Source organism: Nothobranchius furzeri, chromosome 12, assembly GCF_043380555.1.
Source record: "Nothobranchius furzeri strain GRZ-AD chromosome 12, NfurGRZ-RIMD1, whole genome shotgun sequence".
In the NCBI taxonomy this organism is placed as follows: Eukaryota; Metazoa; Chordata; class Actinopteri; order Cyprinodontiformes; family Nothobranchiidae; genus Nothobranchius; species Nothobranchius furzeri.
In genome coordinates, this window is record NC_091752.1 from 72,622,480 (window position 1) to 72,643,733 (window position 21,254).

Sequence of the window (21,254 nt, forward strand, 5' to 3'; positions counted from 1 at the left end):
GGAGGCACTGGGTCCCATTTTTTCAAAGTCTTTGGTATGACCCGACCAGGAGTCGTACCCCTGATCTCCCAGTCTCAGGGCGGACACTCTACCACTAGGACACTGAGCTGGTAAAAAGTTAAAGTCCCAAAAAAGTTAAAAAAGTTAAAGTTAAAAGTTTCTGTATGTAAATGACGGTGACCGGACATGAGCACCTGGGTACGCACAGGTGGGATTTCTCATCAGAGTGCAGAGGAACGTGCGTACGAGAGGCCGCCGCACGTCTCATAAACCAGGAGTACACACACCTGTATGTGGGTCGTAGGAGGGAATATGGGACCGTTTCTACGAACGTTTGGTACATGAGGGCCCTGGTTTTCCAAGAGAGGGTGGATAACCGCCTTTTTGAACTCATCAGGGACAACTCCAGATGCTAAACGAGTCATCAGCATAACTATGAAGCGGTTAACCGGCTGTCCGGTTTACCCTCTGGTCTCTGAACAGAACCTCTGAACAGACAGACGTCATTAGGCCGTTCATTTTCTAATTAGAACCTCCAGATAACACACGTCCTGGAGTTCATAACCTTTATAGAACGTGTGACTCGTTGCTACAGATGTGACATCAGTCCACGTAAAACAGCCGTGATGATCGAAGGTGTCAGTAGCACCTGTCACCCATGTCTGCCGTGCTCTCACACACCACCTTCAGCAGCACACACACACCTAGTCTCTACACGCAGGTATTCAGCTGACCGATAAAACCTTACAGCATAACTTGTGGCACACGTAAGAAAGCAGCAGTTACCGTTCTTACGGTCTTCCGTAGGCATGTCGGAATTCCTTCCAGGATCTGACCCCAACTCAGAGCTTATGGGCTGGTGGACTTCTTCCCTCTGTGTGGGTATAAAGTGGCTGGGAGCGAGGCAACTGCAGCTGTAGTGAATCAAAACCAGTCCAACCAGTCTGAGGAGCTCCTCCTCACTTCTGGTTTTGAGTTCATTCATGCAAACCAAACCTTCTAGCTGCCGCTGGCTCTTTACTGTAATCTGCAGCACTTCTTCATTAGAAAAAGCTTTGGGTAACTTTAGACCCTTCCAGTAATTAACAGATTAAAGATATCGGCCGGAGGCAAACCTCCTGTGAACAGCCCCACATCGAAGGTCGTGAGTCAGAGCTCTGATGTAGCAGCTTACACTCCCTCCACCTTGTGGGCGGGGTCAGACATGACACTGGAACAGGATGAAGAGTAAGAGCTCATAGTTGCAGACCGGATGTTTGGATCAGCAGCCAAAAGCAATCAGAGCATGCGATGGCCTCACCGCTCACACAGACTGAAGAACCGAGACGCAGCAAAGGAACACGAGACAAAAGCTGAAGGACACAAAAACACTGGACTTGGTGAGGAACCTCCCTCACAGCAGCGTGGGTACAGTCATGGACTAGCTGGTGCTTGAGACACACACACACACACACACACACACACACACACACAAGCACACACACAGTCGGTCAGGTTGTTGATTGTGGGAATGGAGGTCCCCTCCTCTTCAACAGCTGTGCTAAGTTGCTGGATGCTGGCAGGAAGTGGGACACGCCGATCCAGAGCATCCCAAACATGCCCAGTGGCTGACATGTCCGAGGATGCTTGCCATGCAGGAACTGGGATGTTGTTAGGAATCGTGTACAGATCCTTGTAGTGCAGGGCCACACTCTACTGCTTTCTTCTACAGTCTGCTCTTTAACTGTACTATTTCCTGCTATTTCAGCTGTTAACTTTATTTTCTCTCTAAGTGTTTTTCTCCCCAGAAGAAGCTACAACGATGTTCTGCTGAGCTGTGGTGGCCTCATGGAGGGGGCCATCGTCTAGCACACTGCTGCTAACCACTTAAACATTCTCCCTCTCCTGATAATAACTTTTTACTTTCCTTGACGTTGGATGTGCTACTACTAGTTTACCCGTTTAATTATAGATCCACTAGGATAAATACAATAAAGTTTATCTCTCACCAAATAGAATATTTACTAAGAAATCACAATGTAACCATAGACACATTACTTGTCTTTGTGTGTGTGTGTGTGTGTGTGTGTGTGTGCATGCGTGCGTGCGTGCGTGCGTGCGTGCGTGCGTGCGTGCGTGCGTGTGTGTGTGTGAGAGAGAGAACTGGGTTTTTATATGAATTCTATGAAAAGTCACGACGCTACAGTGTGTGGAAAACCATGACTGGCACTAAGATGGAGGTCTGATAACTCAAACTAAATTAAACCAACACCTTTTTTATTTCTGTATAAATATTGTGTAGAAAACTCTGTACACCCCCCAAGAGTCCCTTCTGTTAAGGAAAGAAAATCATACATTTCTGTAGTGGAAATGATGCCCAGATCTGCATCAATACATTATTGATTATCAGTAAAGTAAAAACAACACCCGTCTGGGGATTATTGTTTTATAAAGTCTGGCGCAGCTGAGATTTTGTCCCACAGCCAGAAAATAAATGATGCTGGTGTGAAACTCACTCCAGTAGCTCAGAGTCTGACCTACTAATGGATTTGTGAGAGAACAACACTTAATGTTTGTAAAACTGAAATCTCGTCTCGTCTCGTCTTCCTCCGCTTATCCGGGTCCGGGTCGCGGGGGCAGCATCCCAACTAGGGAGCTCCAGGCCGTCCTCTCCCCGGCCTTGTCCACCAGCTCCTCCGGCAGGACCCCAAGGCGTTCCCGGACCAGATTGGAGATGTAACCTCTCCAACGTGTCCTGGGTCGACCCGGGGGCCTTCTGCCGGCAGGACATGCCCGAAACACCTCCCCGGGGAGGCGTCCAGGAGGCATCCTGACCAAATGCCCAAACCACCTCAACTGGCTCCTTTCGATCCGGAGGAGCAGCGGTTCTACTCCGAGTCCCTCCCGAATGTCCGAGCTCCTCACCCTATCTCTAAGGCTGAGCCCGGCCACCCTACGGAGGAAACTCATTTCGGCCGCTTGTATCCGCGATCTCGTTCTTTCGGTCATTACCCAAAGCTCATGACCATAGGTGAGGATTGGGACGTAGATCGACCGGTAAATCGAGAGCCTGGCTTTCTGGCTCAGCTCCCTCTTCCCCACGACAGATCAGCTCAGCGTCCGCATCACTGCAGACGCCGAACCAATCCGCCTGTCGATCTCCCGATCCCTCCTACCCTCACTCGTGAACAAGACCCCGAGATACTTAAACTCCTCCACTTGAGGTAGGACCTCTCCCCCGACCCGGAGTTGGCAAGCCTCCCTTTTCCGGTCGAGAACCATGGTCTCAGATTTGGAGGTGCTGATCCTCATCCCAGCCGCTTCACATTCGGCCGCGAACCTACCCAGCAAGAGCTGAAGGTCAGAGCTGGATGAAGCTAGGAGGACCACATCATCCGCAAAAAGCAGAGACGAGATTCTCCTGCCACCAAACTCGACACACTCCACACCACGGCTGCGTCTAGAAATTCTGTCCATAAATGTGATGAACAGAACCGGTGACAAAGGGCAGCCCTGGCGGAGTCCAACCCTCACTGGGAACAGGTCCGACTTACTACCGGCTATGCGGACCAAACTCACGCTCCTCTGGTAAAGGGACTGAATGGCCCTGTTCTGTTAAAACTGAAATCTTTGTCCACTAAAACTAAGACGAAAATGCATGTCGTCATCAAGACCAAGATGGACACAGGTCCAGACCCGATGAGGACGGCGAGCATGCAGATGATGTCCCCTCAGACGGTTTGTGCTGAAACCCTTTGCTTATGCAAACGGATTACTGCTGCAGCCGTCCAGGTGGCTGCTCTCAGACCATCATGGAGGTGAGCATGCTGGATGTGGAGGTCACGGGCTGGTGTGCTTACTGGTGGTGGTGAGACCAGTTGGGTGTACTGCTCTGAAACGCCTCTGGGAGATGGCTCATGGTTTCACAGGCAACCTTTTTAAGTCCAGGTGTCCTCTTTCCAGTTCGTCCTCCACTCGCCTCTGATTGGTTATGACGTTCCTTATCCTCTCCTTGAGCAGTGCTCTCTGTGTTCTTTCTATTATGTTCTGTGCTGTCTTGGTCCGGATCGGTGTTTTCAGCTGTGGGCTTGTGGGTGTGATGTTCTCGTCCCGGCATCTTAAACTGAAGCGAAGGTGGTTCCTCAGACGTAATCGTTCCTGGTGTAATCGTTCCAAACGGCGGAAGTCCTTCGTTCCTTGTTGTCCGTATTTCTCTGCTAACACCTTAGGTGTGTTTTTAGACAGAACGACAGCGTGGAATTAGAACCACGACACAGCATGAACACACCTGAGATGTTCAAAGAGAAGACCGGAGTGTTCTGTTCGGAGTCGGCCTAGTGATGAAGAGCAGCTGCTCACTTTGCTGTTGCGTGTGTGTGTGTGTGTGTGTGTGTGTGCATTGCTTCATCGGCTTTAGGGTGGATGAACCATGTCACCACTGCCTTTGTTCTTATTGGTTCTGGTGCCTAGTGGTCTTCACAGTCAAATCCACATAAAGGACGTTTCTGTTCATGTCACAATAAGATGCACCCAAAAACCACGTGACAGCAACTTTAGCCACTCTTGGAGAAGAAGAAGGGATGAAGGCTACTTATAAATACTGTACTTAAAACTAGCAGCATAGCTGACATTTTAACTACTGAGAGAAGGTGTGAAGCCCCTCCTCCTCCACTGATGCTCTCTGACTGGCTGAGAGTTTTCAGCATCTTGTGGTTAAATGGAAATACGCACCTACACATATGACACATCAAATCGACTGGGTTGGTCTCAGGAGACTTGTATTAACTTTAAATTTTGTTCAGTTTCCATGGCGATGTGCTTAGTGACAACATTTAGAACATTTTTTGACGATACTGTATGAACGTACTTTAACAAAGTGTAACGTGATGAAGGAGCCATTTCTACCCTCGAACAGCTGTTTCCTTTTGACACAGCGCCAGAGTGCATGAAACAGCCTCAAGGTCATGCATTCACTTCTAAACTGTTTACGTTCCAGCGATGAAGACAGAAGAACGAAGAATGAACTCTTTTCTTTTAATTAATCAAAGAACTCTATTTTAATAAAGCTAATCCATCAAAGTGTTAGTCAATAAATAAGATGTGACCGACCTGTGAAATCAAAATATTAATTACTTTATTATGATCCTATAGAAATAATAAGTAATGTAACTTTAAGTGTTCCAACAGGACTCATTTCACGTAGTGTTAAAAGGACACAACACATTCCTTTCACTGATCCAATCAGAATCTTACAGATCTGATGGAGGCGTGCTTCTGACGGTGTTTGGTCATTTTCATTCGACTATAAACCAAAACATCCGAGGTATAAAACTACGCCACGTCAGCTCTAACGCCAGTTCAAAGTGTTCCAGAGCAAGCGACGGAGTGGCCAATCCTGACCTTTAACTCTTCAACCGAAAGAACCACGACAAGCTGAAAATCCAGTCGCTATAACAACCAGCGGCGACAACAGTTCCTTTCAGAATAAAAGCTCCACCGACCCAGGCTTGAGTCTGACCAGATGCCAATAACGTGTCGTGTGTCGGAGATAACTCAAGACGGGTCTGATCGGAACCGCGGCTTCTTCTACCAGCTCGGTTTCCAAAGAGGGTCCGCTGGACCTCGGCATTCCTGATCTACAGAGGACTTCCACAAGGCAGGTAGACGCGACTTGATGGGGTCTCATGCGTTTCTGAAACTATCCAAAGCTTATTTAAAAACAACATCTTCAGTTCCCATCAGAACCAATCGCTTCTTCGGATTTGCTGGTTCTGATTTACATCACACGTCATCCATTCACCATCCCATCCATTTTTAGTTACACTATACACTTAGTTCTGAAGTCAGCCTAGTTTAAATTGTTAGTAATATAATTCTTAACTTTTAAACGGGACTCTCTATTCTGTGTCTCTGAGTGAATACATAACGGTTACATAATCTCTGCAATAAAAAGACCCCATCTTCTGGTTTAAATAACCCTCGATCCGTAAGGCGGGTTTCATATTTGCTATGGAACCCCACGCCTTACGGATCATTAAATAAATGTAAGAACCTCTCATTTTCCTTACAATAGAAACATTATTCAAATTTGAAGAGGGTCATGAGACAATGGACATCACCATATTAAAGCACATCACTGTCATCTGTTACCATGTCAATGCATGCATCTAAAGGTTGGTTTATGCTTGACGCGTCCGCGAGGTCCGCACGGCTCCGCGCGGAAAAGTTGCATCATTTTGCGTCATTTTAACAACCACGCCCCTCCACCGCGTCTCCGCACGGCTCAAGATTTCCGCAACGCGCACCTTGGAAATTTTCTAACCATGCGGACGGTCGGACGCGGACAAACATGGCGGACCGGCAAGAACTAGTACGGCAGAGGTTGGTAAATACAGACATTTGTATGATTCAGCTCTCAGAGATCACCGTGATCAACATGTTGTTAATAATTCTTGGAGAGAAATAGCTCGCACTGTCGGAAAAGACGAGGACGCTGTTAAATATGCTGGAATGCCGTGTTGTAAACAGTAATTTCTACTTCTACTATGGTGTAGTGTTGGATGCATGCTGTAGAGCTCCATGCTGCCCCCTACAGTTTGGGAGAATATTGGCTCACCGCAGAGACGAGCCGCACAAACCATAAACGCTGCGAGTTGTGAAGCGCGTTCCATCCGCGAGCCGCATCACCGCGCGGAAAGTGAATGCGTCAAGCATGAACCAAGCTTAAGGATCACCCCGAACAAGTCTCACTGGAATGAATGTAGAAAGTCTAGTTTTGAGCCAATAACCTACTGCTGTTTGGGGGCTTTCTGATCTCTCTACACTAAAAACTACAAGCATGGCTGACACTTAACAACAGTCAGAATGTGGGGAACCACTCTCCTCCTCCATCCCTGCTCTATGATTGGCTGAGAGTGTTCAATAACCTTCTGGCTAAACGGATATTCGCACCCACACATGATACATCAAACCGATCAGCTTGGACTAAGGAATCCATCCATCCATCCAATAAACCATCTAACATCCATCCATCCAACAGTTCATCCATCATTTACACAATCTGAACATGTTAATCTATCAGTTTGAGATACCAGCAAATGTTTCTAAATCAACTGTTCAGCTAATTGTGAAAATTTAACCATTAAAACTATTCTCACTCAAATGCCAGCTATAACATTTCAACTGTCCAGTTTTCTGCTGTTTAGCATTTTTACTCCACTCTTCCTCCTTATTTCGAGCTTTATTACACTTGTTGGTGATTTTTGCTTCTCTTCAATAAATTCAGCTCATTTCGACAGTTTAGCTTAGTTTCAGCTTCACTTCAGCTATTCAGCAGCTTCAGCAATCCGTTCCTGAAATCAGCATATGCTGCTGTAGCGTGATGAATTGTCCTGTTTTTGACCTAAAAGCTCTGTTGGCACCTGCTCAAGCAGAGACAAAGCCTCTGACACAAGCCTAATCCACAAGATACGAGCCAAGGTCTCTCTGCTCGTCTAAACTGTTTCGCCCTTTAAAACTCAAGAAAGACGAAGAACTCTTTCTCTTTAAATACATAAACAACAACTTTGTTAGTCCCAATAACAACAAACAACATCAAAGCAAAACAACAAAGCCCAATGTTCAATCAATCTGTGAAACGAGAATGTTAATTACTTGATATTATAATCCTGTGATCTGTAGTAATTTTACAAGTAATTTAAACATTTGCACTAGACACTAGACTGATGGCACGTTCTAACACACGTGCTAACGTTCCATGACACATTTCCTTTTGTCTGATCCAATCAGAACCTTCGTTTCTGACGCGAGGCATTTTTTCTGTGGTGTTTGTTAAATCCCCTTTTTGCTTGTCAAATTCTGATTCGACAGTAAATCCAAACATCCAAATTATAAAACCATTTCCCACGTCACCTTTCTTCTGTTCAAAGCGTTCTAGAGAAGTTATCGGACCTGCCAATCCGTAACTTTCCTCTTTAGCCTGAAAGAACCTAACGACAAGCTGGATAAAACCTGTTGCATGTTCCACCTGCTGCAACGGTTCCTTCAGAATAAAAGCTGAACCTCACGACCCCTTCAGGGTCTCGGATGCCAATAATAACTGTCGTGACCTGGGAGTATCCCAAGACTGGTTTGGGTCGGCAAACGCTGCTTATCTACTTGGGATGCACTGATCAGGTTTTTTGCTGCCGATCACCGATACCGATATCAAAGAATGCTGATCGCCGATACCGATCACGTGGATTGGCCAGAAATTTTCTACAACATTATAATGAGTGCTACAAACTACATAATCTGGGAATAAAGGAAATGTAACCTAATCTAAAATGGTCTGTATTAGGGTTGTCACGGTGTGAAAATTTAACCTCACGGTTATTGTGACCAAAATTACCACGATTTTCGGTATTATTGCGGTATTTTTTTAAACGTGCTACATTTTCACAAAATTAAATAAACCCTGTATGTCAGGAAAATATTGTCCTCAATTTGTGTCTAAATGTTGCCTAAAATGTGTTATTTTGTAATTATGTTGTTTATTTATTTACATTTTTCCCCTTTAGTCTTTAAAATACCAATATTTGCCCATAACTTCTTATTTTATGTCTGTTTGATGTCATCATTTAAAAATATTAGATCAGATGATACTCAGTACTCAAGTAGCCTTCTAATCAGATACTTTTTTACCCTTACTTGAGTAATAAACCCTATATCAGGAAAGTATTGTCCTCTGTTTGTGTCCTTCCAGTGAGCTTTGCAGATGTGGGAAAATGTCATCAGGCAGTAATCATTGTTAAATTCATAATTATTCTCGGAGAGAGACCAACTCTTATCGGCCCCTGGGAGCCCCGTAATGCATAGCGTCATTTCAACATGGCGGTGTCCGTGACACGGTTTATATGCAGGTAGCGACGCTGCGGCTGCTTTATATAGCCACTCGTTGCATTCTCCCTCAACCCAAATCCTCGGATCACGCATTTTAGCTAAAACGCTAACGTTAGCTTGCCTTGCGTTGACTGTAGAGTTGTGGGTGATGGTCACGCAGATGTGTCATGAGATTTGAAGCGTTGCTGCCTTTCACAGACACTTTTTCTGCTCGTGCTGCAAACAGGATAGCTGTCTTCTATCAGCTGTCCCTCGGCATTCTTCAAATATCCAAAAGATGCCCGTACTTCCCACGTTGTCTTCTTTGAGGGATAATAAATGTCCTGAGCGCTGCCGTCTCCTCCTGTGGCCATTATTTCAGCTTTAGCTTCAAGAAAGTTTTGTTGTAAACAACAAAGTGCGCATGTGCTGCCGGCAACTTCAGCAGATGATACGGTGGCTGGTAAGGGTCACCGCGCCTACACCGCAGCCACGGTAATCCACCGAGATAATATAGTTTTTTTAAAAACAAGACGGTTATTATTATTGTCAACTTTTTTTTTTACCGGGGTTTACCGCTACACCGGTTACCGTGGCAACCCTACCTGATCGGTTTGCTTTGATCTATTTTGAAAATTCCGATCAAAACCGATAGGGGCGCTATCGGCCGATTACGATCAAATGCCGATCCATCGGTGCATCCCTATTATCTACCGGCTTCGGTTCCAGAGAGGGTCCAAGCTGAACCTTGACATTCCGGATCTAAACGGGGACTTCCGCTGGGTACGTAGACCGACAGATGGCGTCTCATGTGTGTTATAATCGCCAAACTAGAGCTTAGAGCGAAACACCATTTCACTCCCGCTCAGAACGAATAGTCTCTCCGGATTTGCTGGTTCTGATAACACATTTCACACATACACCGTCATCAGTCTTCATTCCACCTTAGTCTCATCATCACACATAGTGTTTAAAGTTAGTCTTGTTTAAACAGTTTAGAAATAAATCTTTTAACTATTTTAAACCTGACTCTCTCTTTGGAGTTAATACGAAGTGTTGCTCAATCCCTGCAATAAAAAGATCCGATCTTCTGCTTAAATTTACTCATTAAGGTGATATTTCATATTTTATGGGATTTCACATTCTCTGGTTTCTGAGTAAGATGTAAACTCACATCATTACACTGCTAATTTCACAGTTCAGCTAAATGTGACGATTAAACGGTTAAACTTGTCCTACTGAAATAACAAGTGTACAGACATTTTTGCTGTCCAGATTTTTATACAATGTTCAGACTTCAGTCTTTTGCTGTTTAGGATTTTTTCTCCATTCTTCACTCACTTTTTGTGCTTTATTCACTTGTTGGTGGTTTTTGCTTCTAAATCTTTAAATACATTCAGCCTAATTTGACTCTTTTGCTTAGTGTCAGCTTCAGCATCCAAACAGCATTTCTGCAAGAAATGCAATTTACATAGTTTAAACTGGATTATTTATTACTGTTATTAACATTTCCAGTAGCTTACTATTACTACTGAACATGTTTATGAAATACAATAAAGTTTTACTGATCATAGATGAATTATGGATGCATTTAGATGACAGCGTGTTGTTTTGAACAGTTTTCTAATCATGTTCTGTTTTTAAAGTAAAAGGAAGGAGCCGTTTTAGACTATTTTACTTAATGGCATTTGTGGGATATTAAATCTGTAAAGCACTTTGAGTTCAACTTTTTGTATGAAAAGTTTTGTATATGAATAAAGTTTGTTCAAAATTCAGAGAATATAATCCAAACCCAGATTAAATATACATCTTCAGGCTTTCCTCCCATTCATTTGGTTCAAACTCATGTATTCCAGATATGACGGAGTAGAAGATAGGACTGGAGACCAGTTGGGAATGATGCAGCTGTGAGTGTCCGTCCACTAGTGTGACTGTTGCTCCGAACACCTGTTCTATCTTTAAACATGGTGCAGATATCAGTAGACGTCACCGTGGAGACTTCCTGTGGCAGAAGGAGGCGTCTGTGCGTCTCTGCTGATTTATCATCTGAACCAACAGAAAGTGTTTTTGTTACTTTCACAGATGATGGTTGCATACAACACCTCCTGCACCAACATGCTAAAAGACACTGCATGCTTCTGTAGCACTGCCCCCTGCACACTTCTGCTGTTTTTGCATTTCAGGTTTGGCATAAGTTTGCAGAAACCCATTTCTGGAGTAACGTGGTTTCTGTGGGTGGTGGAGGCTTCATCCAGAGTGTCTTAGTGGAAGGCTGCAAGAGTCAATCTAAGCAATGCTTACAGTACAGGAAATGTCGACAATAAAGCTAAAAGGTTCAAACCACCCTCCTAAATATGGCTCCTAATGACATCTAATCTGGAGGGCTGGGCTGCCAGAGCCTCTCATTGAGGTTTCTTCAGACTTCTGAGTCTGAAATTACTGCGGCACATCAAACATGAGCTCTCCAGCCTGTTCCTCGGATCTGCCCTCACAGAAATGTTAAATCCAGTCTCAGATTCATCCGTCAGCTCCTCAAGAAACGGGTTTCACAAATGAGTTCTGCTGCCAAACCCTCAAAAACACACACACACACACACACACACACACACACACACAAAAAGCACACACACACACACACACACACACACTAGGGCTGCAACGGTTCGTCGACAAACATCGACAAAGGAAATAGTCGCCAGACGTGTTTTTTCCGACCGAGTGAGGCATCTCACTTCATTACAATCTCTGCCGAGAGTTGCACGTGCGCAATAGCTTCTCTGCTGAGCGCCAACTAACAGAAATGGCGGCGTCCAATGGCGACGTCCAACACCGCAGCTACGTGTACCAAAACATCTAGTTTGGGAGCATTCTAACGTGGATTCGGCGAATAAATAAATGACCTGTGTAACAGAATGAAATGACTGTTTTCCACCTAAATGTCATTTCCCCTCTCCTCTGACACAGAACTAACATGCATGAGATATGGCCTCAAGGTCTCATGCATTTGCTAAACTGCTTCCTTTCCAGCCCAAGAGAAGAATGAAGAAAACGACTCTCTCTTTTTAATAAATCAAAGAACTTTATTTTAAATAAAGCTAATCAAACAAAGTGTTAGTCAGTAATAAGATGTGACCAATCTGTGAAATCAAAATATTAATTACTTTATTATAGGGCTGCACAATATATCGAACAACTATCGTCATCGGGATAACAGGACGTGCGATAGGCCCATCGCAAAGTACGTCAAAAACGGCGATAAATGTTTGGTTCAAACATTTCCATCCGTGTCATACATCACCTTTTTGTAAACCAGCTCTGTTTTTTTACGTGGAAGTATTATTTGACCAATCAAATGTAGCCCTTCTGATATGCGGCCAATCAGATGGGTCCGTTCACGTAATACGCCCGCCCCCTACGTAGACCCTTAGGATGGAAAGCAACACCCGAACTGAGTTAGCGGCGCCGTTCCCTTGTTCGTCATGCTGGCTCAGAGCAACGAACGCACTTTGTGTTGATGTTTCTGGAATCAGCGCCTCTCTCTCTCTCTCTCTCTCTCTCTCTCTCTCTCTCTCTCTCTCTCTCTCTCTCTCTCTCTCTCTCTCTCTCTCTCTCTCTCTCTCTCTCTCTCTCTCTCTCTCTCTCTCTCTCTCTCTCTCTCTCTCTCTCTCTCTCTCTCTCTCTCTCTCTCTCTCTCTCTCTCTCTCTCTCTCTCTCTCTCTCTCTCTCTCTCTCTCTCTCGTTCTCGTATTTCATATTTCCTAGTACCTACTGCATGAGTTCAGATGCATTAATTCATGCACTTAAATATTAATGTTCTGATTTTACTGAAGAACTGGTTCTGTAATAGTTTAATATTGTGATCAAAAATATTTCATCTCAGTTCTGAGGCTGCTCTGTAAATAGTTTTCTAATAAACAATACACATATCAACTTCTGATCAATCCATATCAGTTTCAGATTATGAAATAAAAGCTGTCTTTGTTAAAAAGACGTTATGTAATAAAAACTGAATGAATTAAATAAAAATGGTTCAATATTCATTTGGATTATGATGAAAAATGACTTTTGAAAAAAAAACGTTATATTAATAAAGACATTTTAAAAGAAGAATGAAAAATATTTCATAATATTGAGCTTAGATTTTACATAAAGCTGTTATTTCATCATTTCATTGTCAGATTGCATGATTGTTAGTATTTCTTCATGCAGATATTTATTTCATGTCTTATTTATTTATTGGATTTTGAATCCTTTCGTGTTCCACAGATTCCAGCATGTTTGCTTTGATAACTTCAACAACTTCATGCTGATGAACACATGAACATAATCCTGTTTACATGATGAAGTTAGACTGTTTTCTTGGAGGAAATAATAATAACTGGTGATGTTAGGAACGACATGATGATGTTTCTGCAGCTAAAGCTCCAGCAGTCCAGCCTGCTGCTCTGAATCTGCGACCCAACAGAACCGACTCCAAACCAGGAACAGATGTTGTCATGAGCCTCAGACCGAGCTCCAGCTCCTTCATACCAGTGTGAGGAATGTGGCAGCGCTGGGACGCCGCTGGTTCCTAAACACCCCAGAAGCAGCTCTACCTGTGGGAAGGAGCCCTCCCGGAGGCTCATCAGTAGTAACTAACCTTATCGCAGCCTAACTAGTTCACCAGAGCTAACAAAGAGAGCCAAACTCACCATACTTCGGTTTGTCGGCCGGTTCCATGATAACGGACCGCTTCCTGCGGACAAACCCGGCGCTCCCGCTCGGTTCTTCGGTCCGCTCACAAGTCTTCAGAGTCCCGTAAACATTTAACGGGAGTTTCCTGAAGAAGAGTGTTCTGACCAATGAGAACGCGAGACTTTGTGATTGACAGCTGTTTCATCCAATCGCCCACCGAGACTGGGTTTGTTTTTAACACCGTTAATTGATGGCCGAGTGGGGTGTGAGCAGAGCTGGTGTTCTGGTGGAAGACCTCTGAGAGGAACCAGCAGGTCAGGAGACCCGCAACAGGTCTGGAGACCCGCAGCAGGTCCGGAGACCCGCAGCAGGTCAGGAGACCCGCAGCAGGTCCGGAGACCCGCAGCAGGTCAGGAGACCCGCAGCAGGGCAGGAGACCCGCAGCAGGTCCGGAGACCCGCAGCAGGTCCGGAGACCCGCAGCAGGTCAGGAGACCCGCAGCAGGTCAGGAGACCCGCAGCAGGTCAGGAGACCCGCAGCAGGTCCGGAGACCCGCAGCAGGTCAGGAGACCCGCAGCAGGGCAGGAGACCCGCAGCAGGTCCGGAGACCCGCAGCAGGTCCGGAGACCCGCAGCAGGTCAGGAGACCCGCAGCAGGTCCGGAGACCCGCAGCAGGTCCGGAGACCCGCAGCAGGTCCGGAGACCCGCAGCAGGTCAGGAGACCCGCAGCAGGTCCGGAGACCCGCAGCAGGGCAGGAGACCCGCAGCAGGTCCGGAGACCCGCAGCAGGTCCGGAGACCCGCAGCAGGTCAGGAGACCCGCAGCAGGTCAGCAGACCCGCAGCAGGTCAGGAGACCCGCAGCAGGTCAGGAGACCCGCAGCAGGGCCGGAGACCCGCAGCAGGTCCGGAGACCCGCAGCAGGGCCGGAGACCCGCAGCAGGGCCGGAGACCCGCAGCAAGTCCGGAGACCCGCAGCAGGTCCGGAGACCCGCAGCAGGTCCGGAGACCCGCAGCAGGGCAGGAGACCCGCAGCAGGGCAGGAGACCCGCAACAGGTCTGGAGACCCGCAGCAGGTCAGGAGACCCGCAGCAGGTCAGGAGACCCGCAGCAGGTCAGGAGACCCGCAGCAGGTCCGGAGACCCGCAGCAGGTCAGGAGACCCGCAGCAGGTCCGGAGACCCGCAGCAGGTCCGGAGACCCGCAGCAGGTCAGCAGACCCGCAGCAGGGCCGGAGACCCGCAGCAGGGCCGAAGACCCGCAGCAGGTCAGGAGACCCGCAGCAGGTCAGGAGACCCGCAGCAGGTCAGGAGACCCGCAGCAGGTCAGGAGACCCGCAACAGGTCTGGAGACCCGCAGCAGGTCCGGAGACCCGCAGCAGGTCCGGAGACCCGCAGCAGGTCAGGAGACCCGCAGCAGGTCAGGAGACCCGCAGCAGGGCCGGAGACCCGCAACAGGTCCGGAGACCCGCAGCAGGTCCGGAGACCCGCAGCAGGTCCGGAGACCCGCAGCAGGTCAGGAGACCCGCAGCAGGTCAGGAGACCCGCAGCAGGGCAGGAGACCCGCAACAGGTCCGGAGACCCGCAGCAGGTCAGGAGACCCGCAGCAGGGCAGGAGACCCGCAGCAGGTCAGGATCAATCAGATTTTACTCATGAAGTCCTTTTCAAACAAAAGTAAAACTCAAAGTGCTTTCAGAATCAAAATTACCCCAAATTCCTATGACAGTTAAAAAGCATTCACACACACACACACACACACACACACACACACACACACACACACACACACACACACACTCACACTCACACTCACACACACACACACACACACACACACTCACACTCACACTCACACTCACACTCACACTCACACACACACACACACACACACACACACACACACACACACACACACACACACACACACACTCACACACTCACACTCACACTCACACTCACACACACACACACACACACACTCACACACACAAACATCTGTAAAAATTGTATTTTAAATGTTGCTGAGTTCAGATGAGCCAGGTAAGGTGAGGCAAGGAAACGCCATCAGAGGAGCCATCTGCCCCGGTAGCATCAGGTCAACCACAGCAACCAAGACAGGCCTCCCCAGCGGAAGGCGTGTACAGACCCCCCACCCCCACCACTCAAACACTACCAGTAGAATGTGCAGGCAGCAACAGTCAACCACCGCCCATGAGGCAGAGGGCCCCCACTGAGGAAACATTGAATTAATAGTATAAATGATAAAAGTAAGATAATAAATAAAATCATGTGGAGGGTAAAATAATAATATAAATAAATGATGACCCAATACTAAAATATAATCATATAAAACGAGCATTAAAACCATATTAAATACTTAGTTACAAGCTAACCTAAATAGGCGGGTCTTGAGCCTGGACTTAAAAACATGAGCATTCTCTGAGAGATAAGAAGGCCCACGACCATTAAGACACTTAAAAACCATTAACCCTCCCACTGTCCTAAAGGGTGTGACCCCGCCAGGAAAGTTGACCACTGAGCAGGATTGATGGTTTATCCCTTGAGGTCCGCGTGGCAGGGGTGAGGTGGTGCTCACTCCCTACCCCTGCCACGCGGACCTCAAGGGATAAACCATCAGTCCTGCTCAATGGTCAACTTTCCTCGCGGGGTCACACCCATTAGGACAGTGGGAGGGTTAAGAGAACCTTAAAGTGAATCCTGAAACATACGGGGAGCCGATGCAGCGATTCTAAAACTGGTGTAGTGTGCTCCTGCTTCCTGGTCTTCATCGGGACCCGTGCTGCTGAGTTTGTAGAAGTTGTAAACCTGAGATGGTCTTTTTGGGAAGAGCAGAAAGCAGGTATCCTACTGGTGATAAAAGCATGCATCAGCACCTCCGTATTGGCCCGAGAGAGAATGGGGCGGACTCTGGCGATGTTTTTTAGATGATAAAAGCACATTTTAGTCATATTTTTAATGTGAGGTATAAAAGTCAGCTCAGAGTCAAAGATGACACCTTGTCCAGAAAGATTAAAAGGTAGAGATTGCATTTTTGGTAAAAGTTTCTCTCTCTGGGCCTCAGGACTGGTGGCTAAAACTTCAGTTTTGTCCTGGTTGAGCTGGAGAACGTTTCTGCCATCCAGAGTTTGATGTCTAAAATGCAGTTTAAAAGTGCATCCACTGGCCATGTGCCATCAGGTGCCACAGAGATGTACAGCTGTGTGTCATCAGCGTAACTGTGGAAATTCACCCCGTGTCTCCTGATGACCCCACCAAAAGGGAGCATATAAAAGTTAAAAAGCACTGGGCCTAAAATTGAACCCTGGGGCACACCACATGTAATCCCATGGACCCACGAGGAAAAGGTAACTTACCATAAAAGTCCTGTCTGTGAGGTGGGATGTGAACCATCTGTGGACAGCACCAGAGAGGCCGATCCGTTTTAAACGGGTTAAAAGAACAGTGTGGTCTACTGTGTCGAATATATATCATATTAGATCTAGGGGCTGCATGGTGGCGCAGTGGTTAGCACTGTCGCCCCGCAGCACGAAGGTTGCGGGTTCGAAACTCGGCTTGGCTGCGGCCTTTCTGCGTGGAGTTGTGTGTTCTCCCCATGCATGTGTGGGTTTCCTCCGGGTACTCCGGTTTCCCCCACAGATCACAACACGCCCTATAGGTTATAAACTAAGTAAAGCGACTTGCTTTGGACAAAAGCATCTGCTAAATAAATAAACATAAACATTATGAGTGTTTATAAAATCATTCAGTTGATTTAAACCCAACTTTTCTAAAATGTTGCTTAAGAATGGTAAGTTAGATACCGGTGGATAACTGTTTAAATCATTAAAGTCTAAATAGCTCTTCTTCAACAGGAACGATCCCTGTTGTTTACCTCGTCACTAAAAGATCCACAGAACTGTTTAAAAACAAAGTTGGAATTGGGTCCAGGACACGTGTGGGGGGTCTCACTGAGGAGAAAACGTTATCAAGAGTTTCAGCTTCTACCTGTCACGGGCACGCAGGTGAGGAGAGCGTAGGTGAGGATCCAAGTGCAGGGGAAGAAGGCAGGCAGGAACGTTTAAAGGGTTTTAATGAATGGCACGTGGGACACCGAAACAATGGGCAGACAAGGGACACAGAACTGGGAGAACTGGGTTTAAATACACGAGGAGCTGGGATCTACAGTGATTGGGAGATGAGAGGCAGGTGGGAGCAATCAGGAGAGACACATGACTGAACAGAATGGGGAGACAGGACAGGTTGTGGCACTACCAGGAGCCTGATTTAGGGAAAAATCTCACTTTCTGGAATACCCCCCTGGAAAATGTCTTCTGTTGTTGCAGCTACCACCTCTAAACACTAGATGTCACCAGAGTATCCGTGTTCCATATTCAACCTTTAACTACGCGAAGTCTCTACCGTTATTCTGTATCTGTTTCTGTTGCTACTGTGTTTAACTCCTCAGTCTTCTCATAGCTCCTGAGCTTGGTTGGGAATTAGCTGAATATTATCTTGTCCTCACTCGGAGTTATATGAATGGCAAATGGCTTTAGTGTCTGGTAAAGCCTGTAATCAGCAGCCAGTCCCTCTCAGCTCTAATGCAGTCTGTGACGCTCTCACGGTGTGCTTTCTGCAGCGATGTCAGCTCAGTGTACAGCTGAGGTTCTCCTTTACCTGCAGAATGATCCGTCCGCGTCCGCAGGGCTTCTCTTCCATCATCTGGGGCATCTCACGTTATGAGGAAAAGGCTTTTATCATCCAGAAACTGCATTCATTTGGCAGATGCTTTCTGTTTTTTTGTAAGCGTCGTCATCTTCGTCATACTTACCTGGTTCTGGTGACCCCCAGCAGCCACAGGTGGCCTAAAAGCTAGGGAGCCTAGTCCGTTGTGACGTCGTTCGCAAACGAAACGGATTTTAGAGCCGGCTCTTTGAAGTGACCAATCAGAGAGAGAGAGATTCTCGGAGGAGCCGAATCAAAGTCGTTTTCCCTGCTTTTCTCTCTCTGCCTTGCTCGAGCAGGAGGAGGAGGAGGGGGGGGGGGGTGGGAATGGGGGACAGGTACTGGACAGGCGAATAATATATTTATTTAGTCTGGCTTAAACTCGCAGAGCAGCGGGAGAAGGAGGGTGAGACAGGGGAGGAAAACAGGTTACAGAAAGGCGAGGACATGAGTTAAAGCAGGAAATGCAGCCAGATTTGGACACATTTGACCAATATTGACAATTCAGAGGAAGAGTGGACTATGCAAAGTAAAGGTATACGATGCAACTTTTTCTTTTCCTTTCCATTTTTATTTATTTAGCAAACATAATACAAACTGGTCAGCATCCACCAGAACTTGTGCAGCAATTTTACATCTCTTACAGAGTCCACTCTCAACTGAAACAAAGACAACCCAAAAATATTTATGTCCACGGTGGCTGTCCATCGTCCATTTTACTGTTCACTCCATCTGAAAGGACCCTTCCAGTTGTCCAGAGCTCCTTCAGAGTTCTTCCCTACATAGTTTCCAAGTCTAATCAGAGTTGTCACCTCCAAGAGGAGTGCTTTGGTCAGCTGACATGCTGTTTTTAAATGCGCTACGTAAATAAAATTGGATTGGATTGGAATTGGAAGATGAGTGAATTCCACAGGGAGATGGAAGGAGGCTCGTCCCCTACCCACTTCATCATGATGCATTTCCTGGCCAACATCAACAGCATCAGCCTTTGGTGACTGTAATGTCTGTAATTTGATTTTAGGTTTCCTTCCTGCCCAGATTAAATCCACCAATGCCTTATTGATGATTTAATATCTTCTGATTCCGGATTACAAACAGCATGCCTGTACAGTATAACATCTTGGGCAGGATTTCCATCTTAATAAGATTAATTCTACCCAGAAGAGATTTGAAGAGACCTCCATCTCATCACCCTCTCCTGAAGTTCTTGAATCATCCCTTTGATATGCTCCTTATATAAATAATTCACATCTGGAGTTACTTTTACACCCAAATATTCAAAGCCTAGTGGTGCCCAGCGGAAAGGCTTCACATATACGGTTCAACATTCTCTTCAGTCCCCAGAGTCATTATGACTGATTTGTCCAGGTTAACCTTGTGTCCAGATATTAATCCAGAGTCTCTGATACAACTAATAAGAACAGGTGGAGATTTAGATGGTTTAGTCAACGTCAAAGGAATATCGTCTGCATAGAAAAGAATTTTATGCTGTCTCTCTCCAACTTTGACTCCACTTATATTTAGATTTTGTCTAATGGCCATGGCCAAAGGCTCAATCGCCAGAGCAAACAGTGGTGATAAAGGGCTACGCTGTGCAGTGCCTCTGCCCAGTTTAATTGGAGAAGATGACAATCCATTAGACACCACTGACGCTACTGGAGTTTATGTTTATTTATTTGGCAGACGCTTTTATCCAAAGCAACTTACAATTTATAACCTATAGGGCATGTTGTGGTCTGTGGGGGAAACCGGAGTACCCGGAGGAAACCCACGCATGCATGGGGAGAACACGCAACTCCACGCAGAAAGGCCGCAGCTGAGTTTCGACCCCGCGACCTTCGTGCTGCGAGGCAACAGTGCTGACCACTGCGCCACCATGCAGTTTTATATATAAATTTTACCCACTGTAAGAAATGTGGCCCGAATCCAAATCGTTTCATAATATCAAACATACACTCCCATTCACTTCTATCAAAAGCCTTTTCAGCGTCCATGGAAACAACTGCTCCGTGCATCTTATGAAAATCCATGAAATGAATAATATTAGATAGCCGTCTAGTATTTTAATAAGAGTTCCTCGCCTTAATAAACCCTGTTTGGTCTGCCGTCACTATAGAGCCCAATACCTTTTCTAACCTGAAAGCCAGTATTTTTGATAGTATTTTATAATCCCTCCCAGAAGACTGATAGGCCTATAAGATGAGCATAGCTCTGGGTTTTTATCTTTTTTAGCTATCAATACAATATTAGCCCTATACATCGAATCTGGAAGTTTATTATTTACCCTTAGTAATAAACTGTTAAGCCTCCCTTTCATCACCTTAAAATACTCCACTGGTACCCGTCTGCCCCTGGCGCTTTACCCTGCCAGTGTTATAGGTGACGCCAACAAACCAGCTTGATCCTCAGACAGCTGAGGAAACATCAAGTCATTTAGGAAAAACCCTGATTTAAGTCTTGTTATATCCATTTCAGACCCATAATCAAATCTGCCTGCGGGTATTAATGAAGTTACCTTGACCTTGACCATTCAGGCTAGAATAAAACTCCCTAAAACACTCATTAATCTGCCGATTTCCCGTATGCCTTGCATTGTTACCATCTATAATAGCTAGGAGCTAGATGGAGCATTCCTTATCAACCGTGTCAAAAAATGATTAAGTTTATTACCAGCTTCAAAAAATCTTTGCTTAGCAAAAAGAATATCTCTTTCAGCTTTCCGCATGATCAAACTGTACAACGATGTCCTCTTAGCCTTGAGCTTATTCAGTGTATCAGATGACCTGGTTGCATAGTAGTTTTTCTCCAAATCCTTAATATCCTCTCTGATTTCTTGCTGTTTTATTTATCGTTGCTTTCTTGTGTAGCTTGTATGAGCAATTATAATCCCTCTCATGTATGCCTTATAAGCTGTCCCATGTATTTCTCGGATCCATCCCGTCTTCATCATTCATTTCTGAAAACATTGTAGTTTGCTCCATTATAAGTTGTATACATTTCTTATCTATCAGGGATAATGCGCT

At 45.9% G+C, this 21,254-nt stretch overlaps 1 protein-coding gene across 2 annotated transcripts in view; it reads right to left on the reverse strand.

Moving 5' to 3' along the window:
- The window catches only part of LOC107376174 (choline transporter-like protein 2), a 38,001-nt gene extending 24,334 nt beyond the window's left edge, over positions 1-13,667 (reverse strand). For both annotated transcript variants that reach the window (XM_070543079.1, XM_070543078.1), the window contains exon 1: positions 13,530-13,667. In XM_070543079.1, the coding sequence (XP_070399180.1) occupies positions 13,530-13,557 (28 nt within the window). In that variant the 5' untranslated portion in view covers positions 13,558-13,667. The remainder of the gene's footprint in view (positions 1-13,529) is intronic.
- Positions 13,668-21,254: the final 7,587 nt, after the last annotated feature.